Genomic DNA, 22,062 nt, shown 5'->3' on the forward strand with positions numbered 1-22,062 from the left:
GCATTTCCAAAGTGTCACTTCTCCAAACTGTTATCTGCTTCCCCTGCATTCCCGTGGCTTTCTCAGTTGATCTTCTGTGCAGAAATACTGGGGGTTGGGGGGGAAAGCATATTTGTTTTGTTTCCTCTGGTACTCAGCCAGTGTTTTTCCAAAGCAAGATGTAAAGTCTAATTGGAAATGTGCTCTCAGTACATGTGGACATGTAGCATAACTGATGTACGTGGCATCAGAGACAGAGTTGGCAGCCTCCTTCCTGAATGTACTGCCAGATGCTTCGTTAGCTGCTGCGAGGTGGAGGAGTGACCTCCCTCACAGTGTGAAGGGCCATTTCTGAACTGTGCTCACGTTCTCTTTTACAAAGGTTTTTATTAAGATGGGCTACGTTAGCTCTGTTTGTTCTAATTAAACTTTCATTTTGAAACATACTGCTCAATTTTTGGGTGGAATACCTCCTTTTGCCTGTTGAACTTTGATTTTCCTGAGGCCAGCAAAAACCCAGAGCCAGAGAGATGTTGAGAGATGAGGAAGTGCACATGAAACTTCCCTTAGGACTGTTCTCACCAACTAGTTTCTGCACATGGGATTTACTAGACTAGGTGATGGTTAGTCAAGATAACAGATAAAGTAAAAAAGTAGCTTCTCTTCTTAATAAGTTGGTGAATTTCTTTTCCAGGTATTCTCCCTTCATCCCTAAAACCCATGTAGGCATCTGCAATGAAGGAACAGTTGAAAATGTATGTGTAGTTTGGGAGTTTGGCAGTTTTGGGGATGTTTCTTACAGTCACTCCCTTACGTGAATTGATCCACTGTTAAGGCTTTTTCCTTTCCCTCCAGGTCTCTATGTCACAGTGGACTGCTTTTGCTATGATCAGGATTTAACTCCACACTACAATCCACAGACCTTCCACAAACTCTTTTATTTTAAACCTTTTACCTGCAGAGCTCCCAGCTCTATTTTGATCTGTATTAATCTTCAGATGCTCCTACAGTTATTCTGCAGAAAATCAGAATACATGGAATAGTGATTTTTTTTCCCCTTAAAAATTAGGAAAATAGGAAACCATGACAGAGAGGAGGGAACATGTACCTCTTTATTTAATTTCTTCCTGATGGGTCAGAATACCATGTCAACTGTTGAAATAATTTCAAATTTCAGCCTTACTTTACTTAGTTCAAGTTTATTTTCAAGTGATCTCATATGAAATAAATGTCAGTGTTGGGGAAGGGCTGAGGTGTTGCTAGTCTCATTTCCTTTGCTAGCTCCCAAGCTTTCTTCAGCAAGGGTCCTCTTGCTCTTGGAAAAATGGGTTGCTGACCTATTTGCATGTAATAGCACTTTGGAATCTGACAAAGGGACAAGGGATGATTGAATGGAATTTTAAGTGCCCAAACCTGTGAATCCTGGGTATCTCAGAGGTATTTTCCTCAGAAGGTGTTTCTAGTCATTGTGTTTGTAGTTAAATCCTGCATGTTGCTGTAAAAAGGAGCAAATATAGTTAATTTCTGTATATAACAGATGTATACATTTCTTCTTGTGACATGCAATAGTAAAGATTATTTTGCTTATGTACCAAAAGAGAGAGAATGAGTTCCACTTTTCTTGGCAGCATCACATTCACTTCATAAGTCTTTCAACCCTAACATACCATCCAACAATATTTCCTTTTAGTGCAGGTTTAGCATCTTGTCTATCTGGGCATGTATGGGAGCAGGCCAGCAAGATGGTCTGTCCACTCAGGTTCTCTCGCTGGATACAGGTCCTACTTTAAGATGTAGAGTGAATCCCACAAGAACCTACTGGAGAGAATTCAAAACAGAAACAAACCCATACTTTATTAGAGTTCAGATGGCACCTTCTTTTGCAGCAGGATATGTCACAGAGCTGTTTGTGCTGCTCTGCTATTAAGTATTCTGTATGAATTGATGCATTTCCAAAAAAACTTCCATTTGAGCGACAGTTTTATATGTTGTCTTTAAATTCAGTAATAATTTAATCAGGTCTAAACATATTTATGTGAGAGCCAAGTTAGAATGCCAGAGAACTATTCTTGTGTTCTCTCCTTCCTTTCATGTTGTTGTGATATGCAGAATATTCAGACAAGGCTGTGTTACAAACAGTGTGTGGGAAGAGCTTTTGCATCAATAAAACTGTTGGCATCTGTTACAGACAGTGCCTGTGTTTGCAGTACCTATGGATGGCAGAAGGAGCAGTGAGGCAGCAGAGTAGGTAGAACTCCAGGTCACATAGAGGCACGAAGGGTCTCCTGAGAGCAGGTGGTGGAAACAAAGCTGGGTATCAAGCACAGCCCTGCAGGGATCCTCTAACAAAAGGGAAAGTTGTAGATGAGCCTTCTCATTCAGCTTTCCCTCATTGTTCCAAGTGCTCTCCTTTTATTTATCCTGTTTGATATCCTTTCAAAACTGGCTCTTTTGCTGGTGTTTTCAAAGCCTTTCAGTCATGTCTGACAAGTTCTCTGTGGGAGAAGATTACAGGCAGATGCACCCCAAAGCAGTGCTTTCTTTTAGCCAAATGCCACGGTGGGGCTTCTCAAAAAGTCCACATTTCTAATCTAAGTTTCTTTCTGAGTGTAGTGAACTATTGCAGAGTGGAAGGAAAGTGGCAGCAGTGTTCACTGATGTATAGTTCTTAAAGAAAATGATGCATGGCCCAGAACTACCTAAATTAGTAAGAAGAAAAAGTCCAATATTCCCTCAACTCTATCACATTAATGTCCTCAATAAAAAATAAATTAAAAAAAAAGTTATAAGAAATTTTTAGCAAGCTTTCAGCTTTTCAGGTGATGTTTTCATTGGCAGTGTAAAGAACAAGGTCCCTTTCATCAAGGTCCCTTTCGAGAAATAGGAGTTTTCACAATGACTGTAGACAGTTTAACCAGCCCAGATAAACAAAGTGGGCATTTTCTGTTCTAATTGCTTTCAGAATTAGGTGGAATATTTATTTTTTTCCCTTGCCATGATTTTACTTCTGTTCCTACTGAGTATAAAGAGAGCAAGTTCTGTGATGTGCTTTGCAGTGGAATGAAATGAAAATGTCTGTTAGGTTATTTTCTGTCAGTCATCATGAGAAGAAATGATAAGGAGACAGGACTGTAATATCTCCTTTCAGATTTATAGGTTTTACCTAGGAAATGTTGTGTTTGAATGAAAAAAACAAACCCCACAATTCTGAGGGAAGTCTTAAGATCATGGCAGTGCCTCAATAAGAATATTTCAAAAATCTGTCTTAACAGATTTATTCAACCATATAGGTTTTGTTATCAGGAAAATATTTTTAACTGTATTAGCAAATTATGAAAAAAGACCTTTTCAAAATTGCTTTGCTTGATATTGTTCAAAAGATCTGCACATGTCCCTGTCTCATACCTGCAGAGTGTATAGTCTGTCATACAGCTTTTTTAAATGGGGGAAAAGAATCCCAGCCCAAACTGGTTGGATCAGCTATAGGAGTAAAAAGCTCTGTTCTCGAAATGCTACTCGTATGCCAGATATGCTGTAATTCTCCTTATACAAGTAGAGTTTGATTCTGTCTGTCCTAATAACATTATTGCTGTGCTTTGGGAACCAGTTAGGATTTTGTTTAGCTTTGAAATTCATTTTTCAATAATATCAGCTGTAATAACAATAAAATTATGTAATTACCTGCTAGTCTCATTACAAGAGTTAGGAAAGTAAACAAAGGAACGTAAAAAAGAGGAAGACAGGGACCAAATCAAGACCAACCCACCAGAGAAGACTCAAGAGAAAATCCTTCACTGCTCAGGCAACACAGATACATGGCTTTGCTGTTTTCCTTCCTATTCATCTGTAACAAGTTGTTTATTTAACTTCATAGAAGAAGACTAATAAATAATTGGCTGCAGGCAATTTGATTTGGGTAAGTTTGGTAGCATCCCATCACCTAGACAGCTGTCAGATGCACAGCCAACATGACATGCCTGCTCTTCTTCAGGCTGTGTGGCTGGAAGAGTCCTGGATACTTTGTGCTAGGTTGCTGCTCCGTCTGTGGAAACCCTAGGGAAAAAAGAGGTCACTTTTGAATAAGGATCGTATACAAATGAAATTACTGCAGCAAAATTTCATGACAATAAAATATTAAAAGACAGAATTAAAGCAAATTGAATGCTGTAATGAGTAACATCTTTATTTTATGATTATCCATTACACTCGAGCATTGTTTACTTGAACATTGAATTGACACAGCCCTTTACTTTAAAGTAATTATTCAGCAAAATGGTTAATTGGTTAATTGAGATCAGTGTAACATGCATATTCCTGAATGGTTGTTTTAGTTAAACCTAAGTATGCATGTTAAATCCATTCACCTGAGTTGTAAAGTCTGAGACACTGTTAACAATATATTGAGGGAATATAATCCATCATGCAGGTGTCCTAGAATCATAGAATTGTTAAGGTTGGAAAAACCTTTAAGATCATCAAGTCCAACATCTACCCACCACCACCACCATCTTGCTCACCATTAAACCATGTCCTCAAGTCCATATCCACAATGTTTATATCCACACATTTTTTGAACACTTCCGGGGCTGGTGACTCCTAGTACCAGTTGAGCTTATTGGTTGCATGAAAGATGATTTTTTCTCAGAAATAGTGAGTTTTTATTGTGGAGACATGCTAGAAGAACTTATGTTACAATATTTGTGAAATGTTTTGAGAAGGCCAGTTTTGTTTTCTTGCATCTTTTAACTGAAAGTTGAGGTAAAAGTAGGAAAAACCCACACCAAACCTAGTTCCTCTTATCATAAGGCACACAATAATTTGTGGTTACCTAAACACTTCCCTCAGTTTCCCTGTTCTGTAATCAGCAGCAAAGGCAGCAGAATGGACCAGAGATGAGTTTGTTGCAAACATGGGGTAGCAGTTGTCAGCACTGGTGCTTGAACACTGGTTTCCTCTGCTTTGTTGCTCTTTCTTTTTCTCCTATTCAGTTATCCAGCTCCATTGCAGCTTTCTTTACCTCCATAATTTGTTGATATCCCTAGTAGTGAGGGAACTACTCATTCATTTTTGGAGTCACTTTAAGATTAAAAAACCTGTGTCTTTGTGAAATGTGTTTTATGAAAATGCTTTTTTTTACCTTCATGCATAAAATCATAGCTAGACAGAGGAAATACTACATATTAAGCCTGTTAGATTAAAAAAGCAACACTATTTTCAGTTTTAAGCAGTACCACTTGGCTTTCTCTGTCTCTGCTAGTCTCTGTAGAACAATGCTCACTCTCCCTGCAGCTTGGCTTCTTGGTAGCCTTGGGTCACCAGAGCTGCAGAAAGACTTTACTGTAAAATCAAAGGCTCTAGTCACAGCACTTTTAGGATCCACTTAGAAATGTCTTTCATTTCATCTAATTTCAGACAGTAAAGTTTTTTTTCCTGAAAAAATTGTTGGTTGAGGATTTCTGGTGAGGATTTTGTGAATAACTGATGGTGAGGTTGGTTTGCCCTCTCCCTTTGCTCCTATTGTTATGCACTTTATTCTCCCGGAGTAATTATGTTGATTTTAATGAATCTTCCTGTATAAATGGGATGTTCATCACCATGTTGATGATACAGACCCAGAGTGTTTTAAAGGAATATCTTCTACTGAAAACTGGCATGTGTAATATTTTACCCTACAAATTGGAATCCCATTCTGTGTGGTAATGAACTCTGTGTCCAAGAAATGCTTATTTATTAATTATGTGTATCTATGTGTATGAGAATATACATTTCTGTGAATATTTAGAGAGGCTACACTGCACTTGTCCTAGATGTTATTCCTTCGTTAATGGAACACCCACTTGATTGTAATGCTGAGAGCTGCATAGCTGCACCAAGAAATGGTTGAGGATTGGGGGTATTTTAATGTGTTTATAGCCTTGTCAAACCACTCCCGAATAAGGAATAAATGCAGTCAGGGTTGTTTTTTTTTTCCTTTGCAGTCAGTGCTCCTTATTAAATAGAGTTCTGTCACTGTAATGAAAGAAGAATTAAGTAAACTTATAAATTTAAGTAAAGTTATAAAATTAAGTAAACTTATAAAAAGCTTATAGATTTAAGGTATCTAAGAATTGCCTCTTTTAATCTTATAACCTTGTATACTGCATGGTTTTTAGTGTTGAGCATTGTGTGGGTTTACTTCTGTTTCTTCTTTCTTATTGTCTGCTCTAGATAACAGTCCTGGATGAGACATGGACAGTGTTCCGGCGGTACAGTCGCTTTCGAGAAATGCATAAAACTTTAAAACTGAAGTACCCTGAGGTAAGTTTTGGTAAAAAATTCTTTTGCAGAAAGAGGTGGAGGTAGAGACTGGAAAAAAAGTGTTTTGAAATATGTTTACTCAAAAAGGGTGGTGATTTGAGACAGCCAGCATGGCTCCACCAAGGCAATTCCTGCCTGACCTTCTATTGTGGAGTGACTACATCAGTGGACAAAGGAAGAGATTATAGATGGGTGTCATCTACATTGATCTGTAAGGCCTTTGACATGGTCCCCACAACATCCTTTTCTCTAAACTGGAGAGAGATGGATTTGATGAGTGAACTGTTTGGTGGGTAAGGAATTGCTTGGATAGTGACATCCAGGGTATGGTGGTCAATGGCTCAGCATCCTGATGGAGATCAGTGCCAAGTGGTGACCCTCAGGGGCCCGTGTTGGGACCAGAGCTATTAAATACCTTCATCAGTGACACAGCAGGATCAAGCACACCCTCAGCAACTTTGCAGATGACAAGTCTGAAGGATGGGATGCCAGAGAGGGACCTGGACGAACTCAAGAAGTGTGCCTGTGTAAACCTTGTGAGGTTCAACAAGATCAAGTGCAGGGTCCTGCATCTGGGCTGGGGCAGCCCCCAGTATGAGTACAGGCTGGGGGATGAAGGAATTAAGAGCAGCCCTGCCAAGAAGGACTTGGGGGTGCTGGTGGCCAAAAAGCTGGATGTGATCCAGCAATGTGTGCTTGCAGCCCAGAAAGCTAACCATGTCCTGGGCTGCATCCAAAGCAGTGTGGGCAGCGGGTTGAGGGAGGGGATTCTGCCTCTCCGCTCTGGTGAGACCCCACCTGGAGTCCTGCATCCAGCTCTGGGATCCTCAGCACAGGAAGGACATGGACCCGTTGGAGTGGGTCCAGAGGAGGGCCACAAAGGTGATCAGAGGGATGGAGCACCTCTGCTATGGAGACAGGCTGAGACAATTGGGATTTTTTCAGCCGGAATAAGAGAAGGCTCTGGAGAGACCTTATGACAGATTTTAAGTACTTGAATGAGGCTCCTAATAAAAGGTGAGGACAGACTTTGCAGCAGGGCTGTTGCAATAGGACAAGGGGTAATGTTTTTAAACTGAAGAAAGTAGATTCAGAATAGATACAAGGAAGAAATTTTTTTACAGTTAGATGGTGAAACACTGGCACAAGTTGCCCAGAGAGGTGGTGGATGCCCCATACATGGAAGCGTTCAGGATCAGGCTGCATTGGACACTGAGCAACCTAATCGAGTTGAAGATGTCCCTGATCACTGCAGGGGGCTTGGACTGGATGGCCTTTAGTGGTCCCTTCCAACCCAAACAATTCTGTGGTTCTGTGATTCCTCTCAGACATACACTTCCAGTAAGACTGACAAGCCCTTCAGCGGTTTAAAGCTCCAAGACAGCTCAATACAGGATGGATGTTGCAGTGAAACTGTGACTCCGAGTGTTGCCTCTGGCCATTAATTCCCTTTACTGCTGACTGGCGCCATTCCCTGGAGGTTCCTGTTTTGTTCATTGCAAGGTACTTGCAGTCAGATCATGTCATCCTGACAACTTCTCATTTAAAAGAAGAGCGTTGCTCCACAGATACCCTTTTGTAATAGTGGCTTCCAGGTTTCTGCAAAATGAAAAATTGATCTTTCTGACCACCTTGGAGACTATGGGCATTCAGGATGAGGAACTGTGCCTGATGGAGCTTAAGTTCATCGGAGAGAGCATTTGTAGAATTACAGTTCTCAGTTTCCACGTCTGACTTTTAATTATTAATGTTTTGCTTCCTTTCTACTTGTTCCCTTGGATATTAGAAGAAATAAGTCATTCAAGCAATGAAAGTGATCCTGATTTGAGAGTTAGCACAAGTAAAGGAGCCTGGGCCATATATTCGTAGGCAGAATATTAAAAAACATGAATATGTTTAAGAAAGAGAGACGTGCAACAGTGTGCAAATGCTTTCTTGGTCTTCATTAACATATGCTTTAATTTAAAAATGAGTTGAGTATGAAACAATGTTGAGTCTGAGACTTAAGATTATTCCCTTTCCAAAACAGTATGAAAATCAGAAATGGAAATATCTAAGCACCAAATATCTAAGGAATTTTTTATTTTTTTTAAGAAAGAAAAAAGGGAGACAGAGAAAAGGAAAAGAAAATTAGGTCATCTTTTTTGATTGCAGAAGAAAATTTTTAAGGTGAAATTGAGTTTTGAATGGGAAATTGAAATATTCTCTTTCCACAAATGCTTTTAAAAATATTACTTGTGAACATCAGTGTCATATTTTTTATTGGAATGAATTGCCATTTCCTCTTGGATGTTAGAGTTATAGTCTGTCAATGGAAATATCCTAATTACATCTAACTCCTGAAAAAACAGCCAGGCAGTCATCCAGTTGACATGGAAAAAGGCCATCTGAATCCCTCTGCAGACTGATTTTCCCCATTTGGGAAAGTGTGTTTGAGTGGTCTTCTTCAGAGTCTGTTATCAGTCCTGACAATACATTGAGGAACAATTGAAATTGGCTTTTACAGTTCTGTCAGAGGGAGATCAACTTCTTTCTTGTGTGTAGTAATTGGATTCAGGAGGAATCTGATGTTCTTAAAGCAACTATTAAAATAGTTCTGCAGCATATAAATGTCACCTTTTTGAACCAAGAATTTGTGATTGACAGGACAATTTGGGTTTTTTTGGTGTTACAGGAGGGAGTGTTTGGGGTTTTTTTAGTATTTATTTGTTTGCTTTGAAGAACTATGAGAACATGAGTGGTATTATTAGGTCAAAATGAAGTCCTGCATCCAAGAGTTTACAACTGAGAAAATAATCTCAACCTAGGGCACAGGTACATAGTCTTCTTCATCTTAGAGTCTTCCCAACTGAATTTGGTTTTGTTGTCATTAATAGTTCATAGCTAATATTTTTCCTGTGGATTTTATCTATATATTCCATTCTCTCTACCACTCACTTTATAGAGAGCAATTATCTTATAGAGGCAATTTTCTTTTTTTTTTAACCTTTTCTCTCTGTTTGTCTTTTTTGCTTGCAAGGTCAGTACATTCACTAGTTTAATGTACCAGTTTGTTCCTTATTGACACTTCTGTGTTGCCATAAGTCTGTGTCTTAGGTAAACTTCCTGAGGTTAAAGGAATTATTGGTTTACTTATGCCAATGAGTCCGTGTCTAATTTCCATGTAGGAAGCACATTATAGTATGTTTTATTAAGCTATCTGTTTCCTTCTCAACAATTTCTGTAAGTCAGGGCAAATACCAAGTCTTACAAGTTTGCCAATAGTATCTTTTTCCAGCCTTGACTGAACCTCCACTTCACAGCAACCTTCCATAAATTATCAGACAGGTTCAAGTGTCTTATCTTTGCTGAGTACCAAGCATGTTAAAAATCAGGAAAAGCAAGATAAGCATCTGATCATGTCAGCTACTGCTTTTAGACAGGTACTGTCACTTAAGTACCTGTTCTGGAGACCCTTGCAGCACTGATGATGTCTTCTCTTTTTACATGATACAGACTATTGTGTTGTGTCCATTCCTGCTTTGAGAAATAGGGCACCACGAGGCAATGGAAGGTTTGTGGGCAGAAGAAGACTAGATAATATGCAGTGTGTTTCTTCTCCTCATCAGCATTTCTCCAAACTACTCTGTCCTTGTTTATCAGAGGGGAAGAGCATGTTGTGATGGATGAAACATATAATATTGTGTCCTGCAGTAAAGGTCTGGCATTTATTTTCTTTGAAGGAATTTCATTATCAATGTTACATATGCGAATGATCAATGGCTTTCCATATTTTTATCTTTATTTAAAATAGCCTTAATTTATGGTAATTTTGGATTAGTTTTGCCATGTAAGTAGGAGTTCAGTTTGTTTTGTAAATTGAAACTCATCTGTCCACTTCTGCTCATCTGTCATTGACCTAATTTGGGATTCATCATGATGCTGAAATGTATTTTAATACCAAACTTGGCAGAGTTGTGTCTTTACTTACTGTGTATTATTCCAAAGAAACTCAATCCATAAAAGGATGTTATCAGAATCCATCAGAGTTGAGTTTTATATTGCACAGTTCACCTTCCCACTCTAAATTAATATTTATAATGAACAGCAAAAATACTGTGGATGTGTTTAATGTATGAGTGTCCTGCTTTTAGAAGTGAACTTTACAGCTCATTAGTTGCTCAGCTCTGAGTTACTACATCAGTATTTTAATAATTTGCTGATCTTGCATTTCATGTTGATGCCACTGAATTCCCAAAGGGATGTATTGGCAAACTGATTTATTAGGAAGTTTAAAAAAAAAAAAAAGTATCTCTTTCAAAAGCAGAAGCTATCTTCCAGTCTTACAACAGCTCATATGTATTATATACTTGTGCATTTCTTCTAATGTAATTAAGTGGCTGCTGACAACTGCATATCTAACTAAAATATGTCATATGCAAATTTTGAAAGACTGTAAAAGCTGCAGAAGGGTGAGATTGTACCAGTAGCAGATAAGTATCAAGCATTTAACAGTGCCTTGGGTTTTTTTAGGTCTGCACGATTGTCATTTGCCCAGCTTCAGCTTTCTTGCACTGCTAGATTGTTAATGACCGTTCTAGTATTTTTGGAATTTTAATTAAAAAAATACTTGGCTTTCAGTTGCAATTGTCTCTCTAATGATATACTTTTTTTTTTTTCTCTTAGAAATGGGAGAAAATGGGCTCTTTATAATAGAGAAGTAAGAACTTCCACACTAAAAATCTCCTGTTTTTCCCTCCTCCTTCCCTCTTTTCTTATGGTTTTTCTTAATGGTTTTGAAATACTACCAGAGTGTTGGTTTCTGCAGAAAACCTTCCCTTCCTGGTCCTTATCCTGCTGTGAGGGAAAACTCACTCTCCTAACACTTTCTTGTCTCTTTCTTCTTTCAAAGAAGAGCAGAGAAACAGTTCCTATTTGTCTTTCCCTACCAAAATCCAAGGTTTATGAAGTTCCTCCTTCATGTGGGAGCCCTTAATTCCCACTTGTATCTGGGTGTCTAAGCCAGATGTTGTGGGGCTTTCACTGTAGGCTCTGCTTATGGAGTTTCCTGTCAGTCTTCTTGAAATCTCTTTCCATGTGCTTAAAAATCTCTATATGGTGTTAAGGAAAGCACCTACTGTTGAGGCATTTTTATTACTAGTAGTGATTTGTAGAAAGCTGCCAAGGACAAGCTAAAATGCAGTTATAGATTAATTCATGGAGATAAGAACATATGTGTGTAGAATTCTGCAGGAGTGCCAAAGCTATTGACTTTTAGCTTATTTAACAGAATGTAATAATTTGTGTAACTGTATTTCAGGTATGAAGGTCTGTATGAAGGTAGCTGTTTGTGTCTTTCACAGTCTAAGGCACAAAAGGACTGTTCATAATTTTCAAAGAATTTTGGGTTGTAACCAAGCCAACTTCTCCTTCCGCTGGTCTGGTTTTTGTCATCTTACATAGCTGAATGCATGCATAATATCCATATCTGAAACAGCAGGAATGTCTGTGGAAGCCTGAGCAATCAAGCTGAAGTTATTTTGTGATCTGCCTCTGTCCCCACCTGGTATTCCCACCAGGGAAAAGAGAGTACAGGATGTATTAAAGGAACACACAAATATCGTGACTCTCAGTGGGCAGGGTTAGAGACTGTTGCTTGGGTGACAGGGTTCTTCAAGTACATTAACTATTAGACAGTAAATACTGTATTTTACAACTGTTAGGAAAAAATGCTGTCTAGTTTTCTTTTTTTTTTGGTGTAGTGTTATGGAGAAAAGGCCATGAGAGTTATATATTCTTATATATTTATATATTTTATGTATACTTATTTTCATTTCTGAAGAGAATATCCTCTGCACATCGGGGTTCTCTCTGTTTGACAGAGGATCATTCTGTTGAAGTGAACTTGAGGCTTTTGTCAGCTGGAGGAGTTAACAGGCTGCTCTTTGCTTTGCACACCTGTAAGAATTGCATGAAACTAAAAGAGCAGAAAATATGTCTCAGGTTTTTCAGAAATAGTAAATGAATGTTTTTGAAAATATATTGAAATCAAAACATTTGTTGCAAGTTTATTTTAAAAATATTCTGAAATATTTTGAAATATTTCAGATTTTTCAAAACTCAAAAGTAGTCTGTCCATTTTTTGTTGGAAGTATTTTTTCATCTCAGTGAAAAAAGACGAGAAATGTTTGATATCTCAGTGAAGCCAATTCCTATTTCATCTATCCGTACTGCCCCCAACCACCCAACACATAATGTGTATGTTTGCTATTACAGTAGAGAAGACACCAGTTTTTTAATCCTTTCTTAAGTTTTTTTTTCTAGACTCTTTTTTATTACTACTTATTGTTTAGAAGTAATTCATCTGTAATGATGAAAAGGCAAGAACTATTCATGGAACCACCACTGACTGATCTCACTGTCCTTTCCTTTTGCCTCCATACTCTTCTTTCGGGTGACTGCCAGAGAAGGATTTCAGTGTCCTTGATAAGTGGTCTATATGTCTGGTGCTCCTGATACATAATAAGTGGAAGAAATCTTCAACACAAAGTGCTGGCTCAGATAATGATGAGGGGATGAAATTGAGGTGAGTTCTGGATTCTGGAAGACATTCTCTCCAGGATCACTGGCAGAGAAATACAACTTTTGACTAAATTTCAAGACAATTGGTGGCAGTTGGGGATATTTAATCTCCCCCCCGCCCCCAATAGTCTCAAGGATAATTAGGCAATTTGTATGTGTTTGTGTAATTATTAAATTATTTCTTAAAGTCTTACCAGAGATGCAGAGTTCTTCCTCCCAAGTCAAAATACAAACAAATTAAACCAGGAGCAGAGCAGTAAAGAGCAGACTGGTGCAGAGCACTTGGGGCAGTGTTTGGGCTGGGATTGGGATCATGGCTGTCTGACTGCTCCCATTCTGGTTTGTAACTCTGCAGCTGTAGAGTTTCATTAAATGTAAAATTTATATTAATCCCCTGGGAATATTTTGAAAGGAAAAAGGATGAGGAAGCAATAACGTTGAGGTACTTGGCTTGCAGGGCTGGCAAGCCAGTTGCCATGTGACTAGTGAGCTCCTGGAGCTTAGAGCTAATTTGGCAGCAGAAGTCAGAAGCTTGTTGCATCAGAGCTGGCCTGAAGCTCTGCTGATTTTACCACTGGATTTTCTCATTAGCTGGCATTAGTAAGTGTATATTTAATTAGTATGTAAGATTTAGGTAGTATGCTCACATTGAATGCAAAATTCTGGACATTCTAGTGTTCAATTGTAAGTAGCATAAGGCACTATAACTATAAGTAACTAAATGTTTGTAAGATGATATTTTAAATTACTTTGTTCTGAAACCTGCAGTGCTTATGCCGAAGCCTTGATCCTGTGGTGACTGAAGCCGCAATCTGTCCACAAATCATTTCTTGTTGACATTGATGTTTATAAACCCTTGTGACCAAGAAGCAATTTAAACTCATGGGTTACATGCACTGGAGAGAGCGGAGTGTACCATGTAGTAATGAAAATGATGGTACAAATCTTGCTACAGAGGCTATCTCATTATTTTAGAAAGTTTAGGTTTGTTTGTATATGGATTCTCAGTTCAGATTATTTCATGAAGCCCTATGACCCCTATACTGTCTACAACAATACTTTTAGATTTGTTTCTTTGTTTGAAAATTTGATCCAGTGAAGAAATAAAGTTGATGTGTTCTGACTAACTGGAATGGTGTTTCTGGGTATCTGGATATGAACTAGCAACTTTGGACTTTTTTTTCCAAATAAGCCTATGTACTGTAGTTTTGTTTTTATACAGTGGAAAAACATAGTAGGAGTCACAAGTTTAATGTGCCAGCCATAGGACAAACACCAAGAGCGTATAAACAATCTGAAAGCTTTTTTTTTTTTCCTGGAAACTGTATATTAGGGCACAGATGAAAATGAAAATAATTTGCAACATTGATGTGCTTGTAAATAGCGAATCCATGATGTGTATTAAAGCACCTCTGGCAGACTTATAAGTATATAGAAAAGTGTTTAGAAAATAGTTTTTGAAATACAAATCCTAAACTAATCCTAATTTTTACTTTCTAGCCTGGGACTTTGCTAGCTAGGTAATGTATCTTTCCATACATATTGAAAGAAAAATATAGTAAGTTTGAGAACACCTCTCTGTGTATAAACCTTATAATACCATTATACAAGCATGTGATTATAGCCTTCAGCTTTATTCAATACAAATTACAGTAATTATGGTATAGTTAATTTTAACATTCATATTCTTGTCACCTATAACAGCCAGGAAATGCATACACAGGAAGCATAGTTTGCTACATACACGTTTCCAGCTCCTGTTCCTAATTATATTATGTTCAGAGCATTCCTAAAGCCTGCAGGTTTGTATATGTAGAACTTCCATATCTGCTCTAGTTTGCCACAGATGGGATTTAAGTGGTAGGTGCTTAAATGCTTCATCTGGCCTTTCTTTCTGCAGCATGAGACTGCTGGAATTTTTAAAAGGAATTCTAGGATTTTGTTCAGTCTACAGCTGAAAAGGAGAATTTGTTCCCATAAGCAAAGTGGAAAACGTACTGCTAACCATGTCACATAGTTCAGTGAAAGTTTGATAACAGGGAAATGTATGTATTCCATGTGCTCCCTCTGAATTTGTAGTTGCTAACCAGGACCAGAACATCTGAGACACAGCAAACTCCCCCAGCATGTTTGCTTCCAGCACAATACGCAATTCCAAATATATTTCTAGTGGGAAAATAATTCAGTCTGTGAATTTCTTGTCGCAAAACTGAATCTGAAAGTGTAAGAGCCTTGGGAAATCCTGGCTTTGGGATTAATTTGTGATTGTTGTTGCTTTGGATGCTAGATTTGTGCAGCAAAGTTTTCTTGACTTGGTACAGGCGATTTGGCAGAAATACAACTTCTCTCTATCTCTCCTCCTTTCCTTTCCTCCTTCCTGGGTTTTGGTTGTTGATGGGACCTGGTCTCTTTTGGTCTGTCCTGAGCAGCTAATTAAACCTGTGAGTTTCCAAATGGTTCTCTGGGAGAATACCAGTAGCTTTATAGGTCTTCTGATAGATTTAGAATGAGACAAGATTAACCAGCAGGCAGGCATCAAATGCCAGGTTTCATTGCTTGTGCTGTGCAAAAGTCTTGTGTATTAGTGACATAGAAATTGAAAAAAAAGAAGCATTTGGAGAGGGATGAGTCCTTCTCATTATTTACCAACCATTTGACAGAATAATTGCTTTGATTATTGGATAATCTGATTTTCAAGGCTGTGCTCAATTATCTAGTGAATTTGCATGATATCAAAATATTCATGTTGTTTTATCAGTAAAACAGTTTCAGATGGATAACCTCTATCTGTGAGAGAGGAAAATACCTCTGAGAAGAACAATTCCTAGACAAAGTAGCTGGAGGTTTAGGTATGCTCAGTCATTTCTTAGCTCCTCATGACTGTCATCTTGGGGAATGCCTTAGGCTGCAACTCTGTATCTCTATTTTCTTCCTGCTTAGTGAAAACCAGAGGGGAGGATTGGAGCTTTTACTGTTTCTTTTTTTAATGATTGCCTTCCTTCAGAGGACTTTGACACATGTTCCATTAACCATTAGCTGTTATTGGCAGTCTCACTGTCTTCCGAGGGTTTTGTGAAGAACAGCTTGTTCTTACTGTGTTGGTCAGGAATATGCTGCTAGATTAAGTAGAGTTGACAAGTAGAATCCTTTGGTTTCAGTTGATTTCAGATATGGTGACCCAGCTCTCACTCTAGTTTTTGTGAAAATGCCCAGGTTAATTTTGAACAAATACCTTAGATGGTAGAAAAACTTGTCTGGCTCTAACTGTGCTGCCTGTCGTGTTTTTTCCTTATGCGTTTAAATGTTATTACTGACACAACTACATATGTGAATGTACCCCTGGCAGGGGGTTGGAACAAGATGATCTTTAAAGTCCTTTCCAACCCAACACATTCTTTGATTCTAAAACTAACGGTATGGTTAGCATTGTTACAATCTACAAGAGATACTTTTTGTCTAAGGGTCTTTTATAAATATTAGTGTATCATGTTCCAGCTAATGATATTTCAGACACAATATGGTGAAAATAGTATTGGGTTTCTTAATGAAAAATAACTTGACTTTAGAAGAAAGGAAGAAAACACATTTCTCAGGCCTGTGCAGCTGATAGTACAGTTTCTAAAAGCAGTTTTGTATTTACAATGGGATCTTCTTATAAGGCTCTCAGGATGTTTTCTTGACTGCTGTAGTGTAAATATATTAAAAAAAATGTGGGAAGGTTTTCTACCATCTCTCTCTGCAACGCACAACATACAGAAGGCTCCATTTTACAAGAGAGAATTGTCTATCCCTCTAAAGAGCCTAAAGCAAGAAAACTCAAGCCACAAAATTTATTAGACATCCCTGCATGACAAAAATCAATAAAATACAATCTCTTGTGGTTTAATATGAAAATAAACATAAAGAAGCAGTGGCTCTCAGCAAAAATATTGAGCTGGAGGTATAGAATCGAAGATGTCAAGAGAAGACTGAAAGCAGAGGATGTTGTCTAGTTTACTGTAGGACATATTTCAGAACCAAAGCCAGGAATAATAGTTTTGGAGGGCAAGCTCTCTGGCCATGTCTGAAAAACAAAATTCAATATGGGAATGCTGATGTGAGTGAGAGTGAGATGAAAAAGCACACTTCTCACGGGACATTGTGTTAAAATATTCAATTAATTCATGATTGTCTATAAATGGTTAAAATGCTGTGAATAATAAAAAGAATTAAAGGTACAGAGTTTTGTTTGGGCAATTTCTTATCTATTGAATTTATTATATTTTCTCTCCTACTTACCTCTAGGTACTGCTAGGTATTAATGATACTTTAATGATTTGTGTTATGCAGTGCTGTCAGCAGTGCAGGTTCTCTGAGGCTGTTTGAGTGTACACTCTGTATTTTCCATGAAATCCTTTGAATTTCTTTCAAACTGCTTCTGAACACTGCATGTCCTAGTCTTGTTATGTCCTTTATGGGAAAAATTGCAGCAGAGCTTTAGCAAGCAGTTTTTTGAATCCTTAAATTACTCACTGTATGTTCAAATCTAACTCTGAATTTATTTTTATTTTTAAATTGGGGGATAAATAGGGATACCTTTACTTTGAAGTTCAGTTTTTTGTTAGTACCAGTATTGAAAAGTAATTGCAAATTACTGTTTTGCAGGGTTTTATTTACACCGATAGAGTAGCATAATTTCCATTCTGATTGTACCTGAAGGCTCTTATGTGCTATAACTCATAGTAAAGATGCTGTAAAAAAGTAATAAAAAATTAATATGGTCTTTTAGCTTTCCCCTGCTTTCCTGGGTTACTGAAACTTATGTAGGTGGAGTAGCATCACTTGTACACAGACTCAGCGAAGTAGTGCTTGTTGGGGACAAACATTATAGCCTTCTAAAAGGCATCTGATAGATGGGAATTGTGAAATTACTGACATGTAATCCAAACCCTAATACTTGCAACAGTTAAACACATCCCTGTTCTCTCCCCTACCCTAAGTAATGAGGTTGACTTCAATACCATGGAATTTTCTTGGAGTATGTCTTTGAGCTTTCCCTATGTATGTGGTATATACATAGGTCTTACTTTTGAAACATTTATCTTCAAGTGCTCGATCAAGACATTTTATGGAAAAATTGGATTTTATTGAAAAAAAATACCTATTCTCACCCACCACCCTGACTCTGGGACCTCAAGAGCAGTACTCAAGACCTCAAGAGCAGGGTATTGCTCCTGGAACTGATAGTAACAGTGATATTTCTGTCTCCATAGTTGCTTTTTCTGCCCTAAACATACAAAATCTTTTGCCAAGCAAGCTCCTGAAAATACATCTTTGAAGTTTATTACATTTAATTAGTTATCTGTCATTTTAAGCTTTACCTACTGACAACAGTAATAGTGCAAGGAAAATCCCAGATTTGTATAAAGCTCACAGATAGTTTTTAATTCTGTGATAAAGTAGCTAATTCTAAAGTCTGTAAGACTAGACATAAGTGAAAATTTATATATAACCTATGTGACTATAAATTACTGTTGGAGGGGGGACTAAGCAGTTCTTTTTAAGCTTCCCATTTGTGTACTTGCACTGCCTTTTCTCTGGTTTTATCATTTTAAATGACACAGAAGGCTGCCTAACTTCTTGTAATCAGTCCAGTTTGTTGTGTGTGACCAGTTTGTATCTCATAACAAATCACACTCAGAGGCCGGCTGCATGTTTGTTTGCAGGTATATTTCTCTGTGACAGCTGTTCTTTAAGACCCTGAGATGTGCCATTAATTTTGAGTAGTCAGAAAGGCATCCGTCTAGTCAGCAGTAGAAATTATTGCTGCTCCTTGATGAGTTTTCATTATTAGCATTTCTCAAAGGCAAGGGTGACTGAAATTTATGGCGTCAGTCAGCCACACAAGACGAGGATGTTTCATAAACGCTGCCAGATGTCACTGAGATGAGCTCATGTGCAACAAGCAAATCATTTTTGGGAAGTGCTGTTAAAACTGCTGTGGTGAGTCCTCTTCTCTGAAGTGTTTCTGTTGCTTTAGTCAAATGATATTGTGACTTCTCAGCTTCAGTCAAAGTGGCCCCCTAGCCACTATGGGGCAAGGCAGCCACGGCGAAGGTAGTGGTTGATACATGGCCCACTTGTGCTGTTGCAGGGACTGCCTTGACCTTACCGGAAATCCCAGCAGGAAGATAATTAATCAAATCCCAAATCATTTTTGAAAGGAAAATAAACCCTGAAGAGAGCTCCAGAAGTGGAGTTTGAGTCACACCTTGATGAAGATTGATTAATGTGTTGAGCTTTGAAGGCAAGACCTTGCAAACCCAGCAGTTGTTATCATTTCTTTAAAGAACTATCCAAGCACCATAACCTGAGACTGCATGAAAAAAATAATGTTTAGTTGGCAAAATCATGACCTAAAAGTGCAGAGAGTATGTGTTAAACTTGTCCATAGACTCTCTAGGTCAGCACATACCCTTGTCTTAGACCACGATCTGCCGTGCGATACGGATATTTTTCCACAAGAGAGTTCTGTCTTGGGGCAAGGGATAGATGAACAAGAGAGCAAAATCAAGATTGCAAGGACATGCTATGTTAAAATTTTTTCATATTTTTTTTCCAAACACATCTATAACTCATATTTAATTATTTTTATTTGGTTTTGACTGGTTTACCTCTGAGGTAGTTCTGTCTTTTGATTGGTCTATGCTGGTTCTGCACCATCTTATTCTGCCTTTCTACAGCCTGAATAGGAAACTTAAAATATTTTCTTTGCCATTTGGGCCAGTTTATGTCTCTCTTTCCTTGGCTAATAATCCTGGAGCTATGCAGGTAGAAATTTATATGTAGAAAGATGCCTTGGCTATATTAGTTTCTGAGTTTTATAAAAGAGATGAAAATCCCCAAACTGCATAATTTTATAGACATGTGCAAGGTTTGCATGAATTTTGTTGCATCCTATGGCTCATTTTTATAGTTATTCTGTATTTAAATGCTATTGTACTGCTTATAATGGAAAAAACAATGAAGTAATTTGTCAAATATTATATTGACCATTGTTTATGGCTCTATTTTGTTATGCTATTATTCTGAGTAGCCTAGAATTTGCTTTAAGGAAAACAAAAACACTCCTGTAATGCAAGGTAACTTTTTTGGCTGAAGTTAATTTCATTTTTCTCAGTAGCAGGAGACAGACTAAATGGACTTAAAATGACACAATAAACCCTGGCTTCCACATCTCACCATAGCTCCAAAAATGCAGGTTAAGTCTAGGTCAGACTTAATCTTGCTGGTTTAAAGGAGGAACTTGGATATGAGAACTCTCATATCTTTTGATAATTACAGGTGATTGTTTAATGGGCAGGTGGGGACCATTCAAAGACAATAAGAAATCTCTGGTGTCTAATCCTACTTGGTCATTTTGCATCATCAGAGGGAGGTTTGAGGGTGGTTCAGAGGTGAATTTCTTCTTTTGTGTTTTTTGTCCCTTTTCAGAGACAGATGAGTTGAGGTGTTCTTTGGAGAAACAATTATGCCTGTCTGAGGAAGAGAACTGGCAAAAGATCTTAAAAGTTCAAAGAGAATTACCCAAAAATAGAGACAGCAGAGCTGTGAGAGCTTGTGCATTCTGAGAAGATGCTCATTTATTGGTGAATACAGAGGTGATGGTGTGTGGAGGTTAGTCACAGCATCCTGACTTTGAGGCGACTCACAACAGAACTGCATATATTTATTTATGGGAGGAGATGTACGTCCTTCTTGGCATGTCTTAGTGCCCATATTGCAGGGGAATTATATGGAGAAGGTACCTATTTATATATGGGTGATGTTCCAGAGAGATAAGTAGGAAAAGGCAAGGAATTGTAGCCAGTCTGTGTACAGTGGGGAAGTGGCAGAATTGCTTGCCTAGCAGGTTAACCCTAGAAAGGTCTCCAGTGCACTCTGGCCTCAATGGGATGTGTTAGAGGGGATAAAGTAGACCTGGCTCACCGGTCTGCTGGCACAAGGGGCCAGACAAAAAGCAATGTACCAACCAGGAGTTGTCCCTGCCAGGCAGAAATGCAAAGGTTAAACCAGTTCTGTGGTCAAGTAACCCTTTGACACGGAGCAAAAAGGATGGATAGCAGGAAGAAAGAGTATTCTTATGTACGTGGGGCAAAACAGTTTCCTCTTAGAGAAAGGGCTATGCCGTTAAGGGACTGGAAACCAAGTTGTGGCATATTTTGAGTTCAGGAAATACCAGGGGGGAAAAAAAACATTTGAAAAAAAACCCCAAACCCAAAACTCCAGTACATCAATGCAATGTGGTCTCTCTTGCATTTGCTGACCAGTTTATTTACGATTTTGTCAGAGTAGACTCCCACAAGGAAGGAGGGAGGTGCTCGTTCCCCTGTGCGTGTTTGAGTGAGGTCTGGGCACTGGTGCCTGTTGTAGCAGCAAGGAGAGATGACAGAAAGCTGTAAACCTGCAGCTCTGATGGAGGAGCTGAGAGACAGCAGGGATGAGCCTTGAGCAGCTCCTCAGGTCTCAGAAACACTGCAAAGACCTTGGGAGCAGAGTCTGCTTCCCTCAAAGACGGTGAAGGGCTGACTATGTTAGGCTGGTATCAGGCACCCCTCTGCAGGGATCCTGAGCGCAGGAGGAACGTTGTTTACATCCTTTTTCCTGTTCTATTTCCTGGTCACTTGAGTTTTCCTCGGTTTAGGAGGTTAATTATCCTTGTTTGTTTGTTATAATAAATTGTGACTTTTGTTGCTGCTTAAAAGCTGTTCAGCCTTCTCCAGGGAGCTCACTCCATTAGAAGGCTGACATGGGTCCACCTCAGAGCTTTGGCTGATCCTTGGTTCCTTGGATATGCTACCTCTGAGAATATCAAATCCCTTTCCCCTTCTGGCAGATAGCAGGGAGGAAGGATGGCAAATGGCCCAGTGGAGTAAGATAAAGAATTAGGTAGGTCATGCAGGAATGGGGGGAAGCATAGCATTAAAATAGAGACAAGTTGGGAAGCTGGAAAGTGGGGAAAGAACATGAAGAGATGGAAAAAGTAAAGAGAAAATATTAGAAATGGAAGAGGAAAAGTAGGTGACAAACTGAATATCCAGAAAATAATCCCCTTGATATTCCTTGTCTTTGATTAGTTGATAGTGAACAATAGTGGCTTTAATTTTTCTGTCCTCTGAGGGCATCACTTATCTATAGCATATATTTTGGGGGAGCAGGTGGTGAAGGACTATGTAACTTTTTTTT

At 38.5% G+C, this 22,062-nt stretch overlaps 1 protein-coding gene across 8 annotated transcripts in view; it reads left to right on the forward strand.

Moving 5' to 3' along the window:
- The window catches only part of KIF16B (kinesin family member 16B), a 135,038-nt gene that overhangs the window by 90,276 nt on the left and 22,700 nt on the right, over positions 1-22,062 (forward strand). For 7 of the 8 annotated variants that reach the window (XR_003535865.1, XR_003535866.1, XM_027693312.1 and 4 more), the window contains one exon: positions 6,187-6,276. Coding sequence is in view for 6 of the 8 variants with exons in the window: in XM_027693312.1 (XP_027549113.1) it covers positions 6,187-6,276 (90 nt within the window). In the remaining 2 variants the exon portion in view is untranslated. Of the gene's footprint in view, positions 1-6,186; positions 6,277-20,319; positions 20,420-22,062 lie in introns of those variants that run through there. The other variant, XM_027693317.1, reaches the window with a different exon arrangement.

The sequence above is a fragment of the Neopelma chrysocephalum genome, unplaced genomic scaffold (assembly GCF_003984885.1).
Source record: "Neopelma chrysocephalum unplaced genomic scaffold, ASM398488v2 Primary Assembly neopelma1_91, whole genome shotgun sequence".
Lineage (NCBI taxonomy): Eukaryota > Metazoa > Chordata > Aves > Passeriformes > Pipridae > Neopelma > Neopelma chrysocephalum.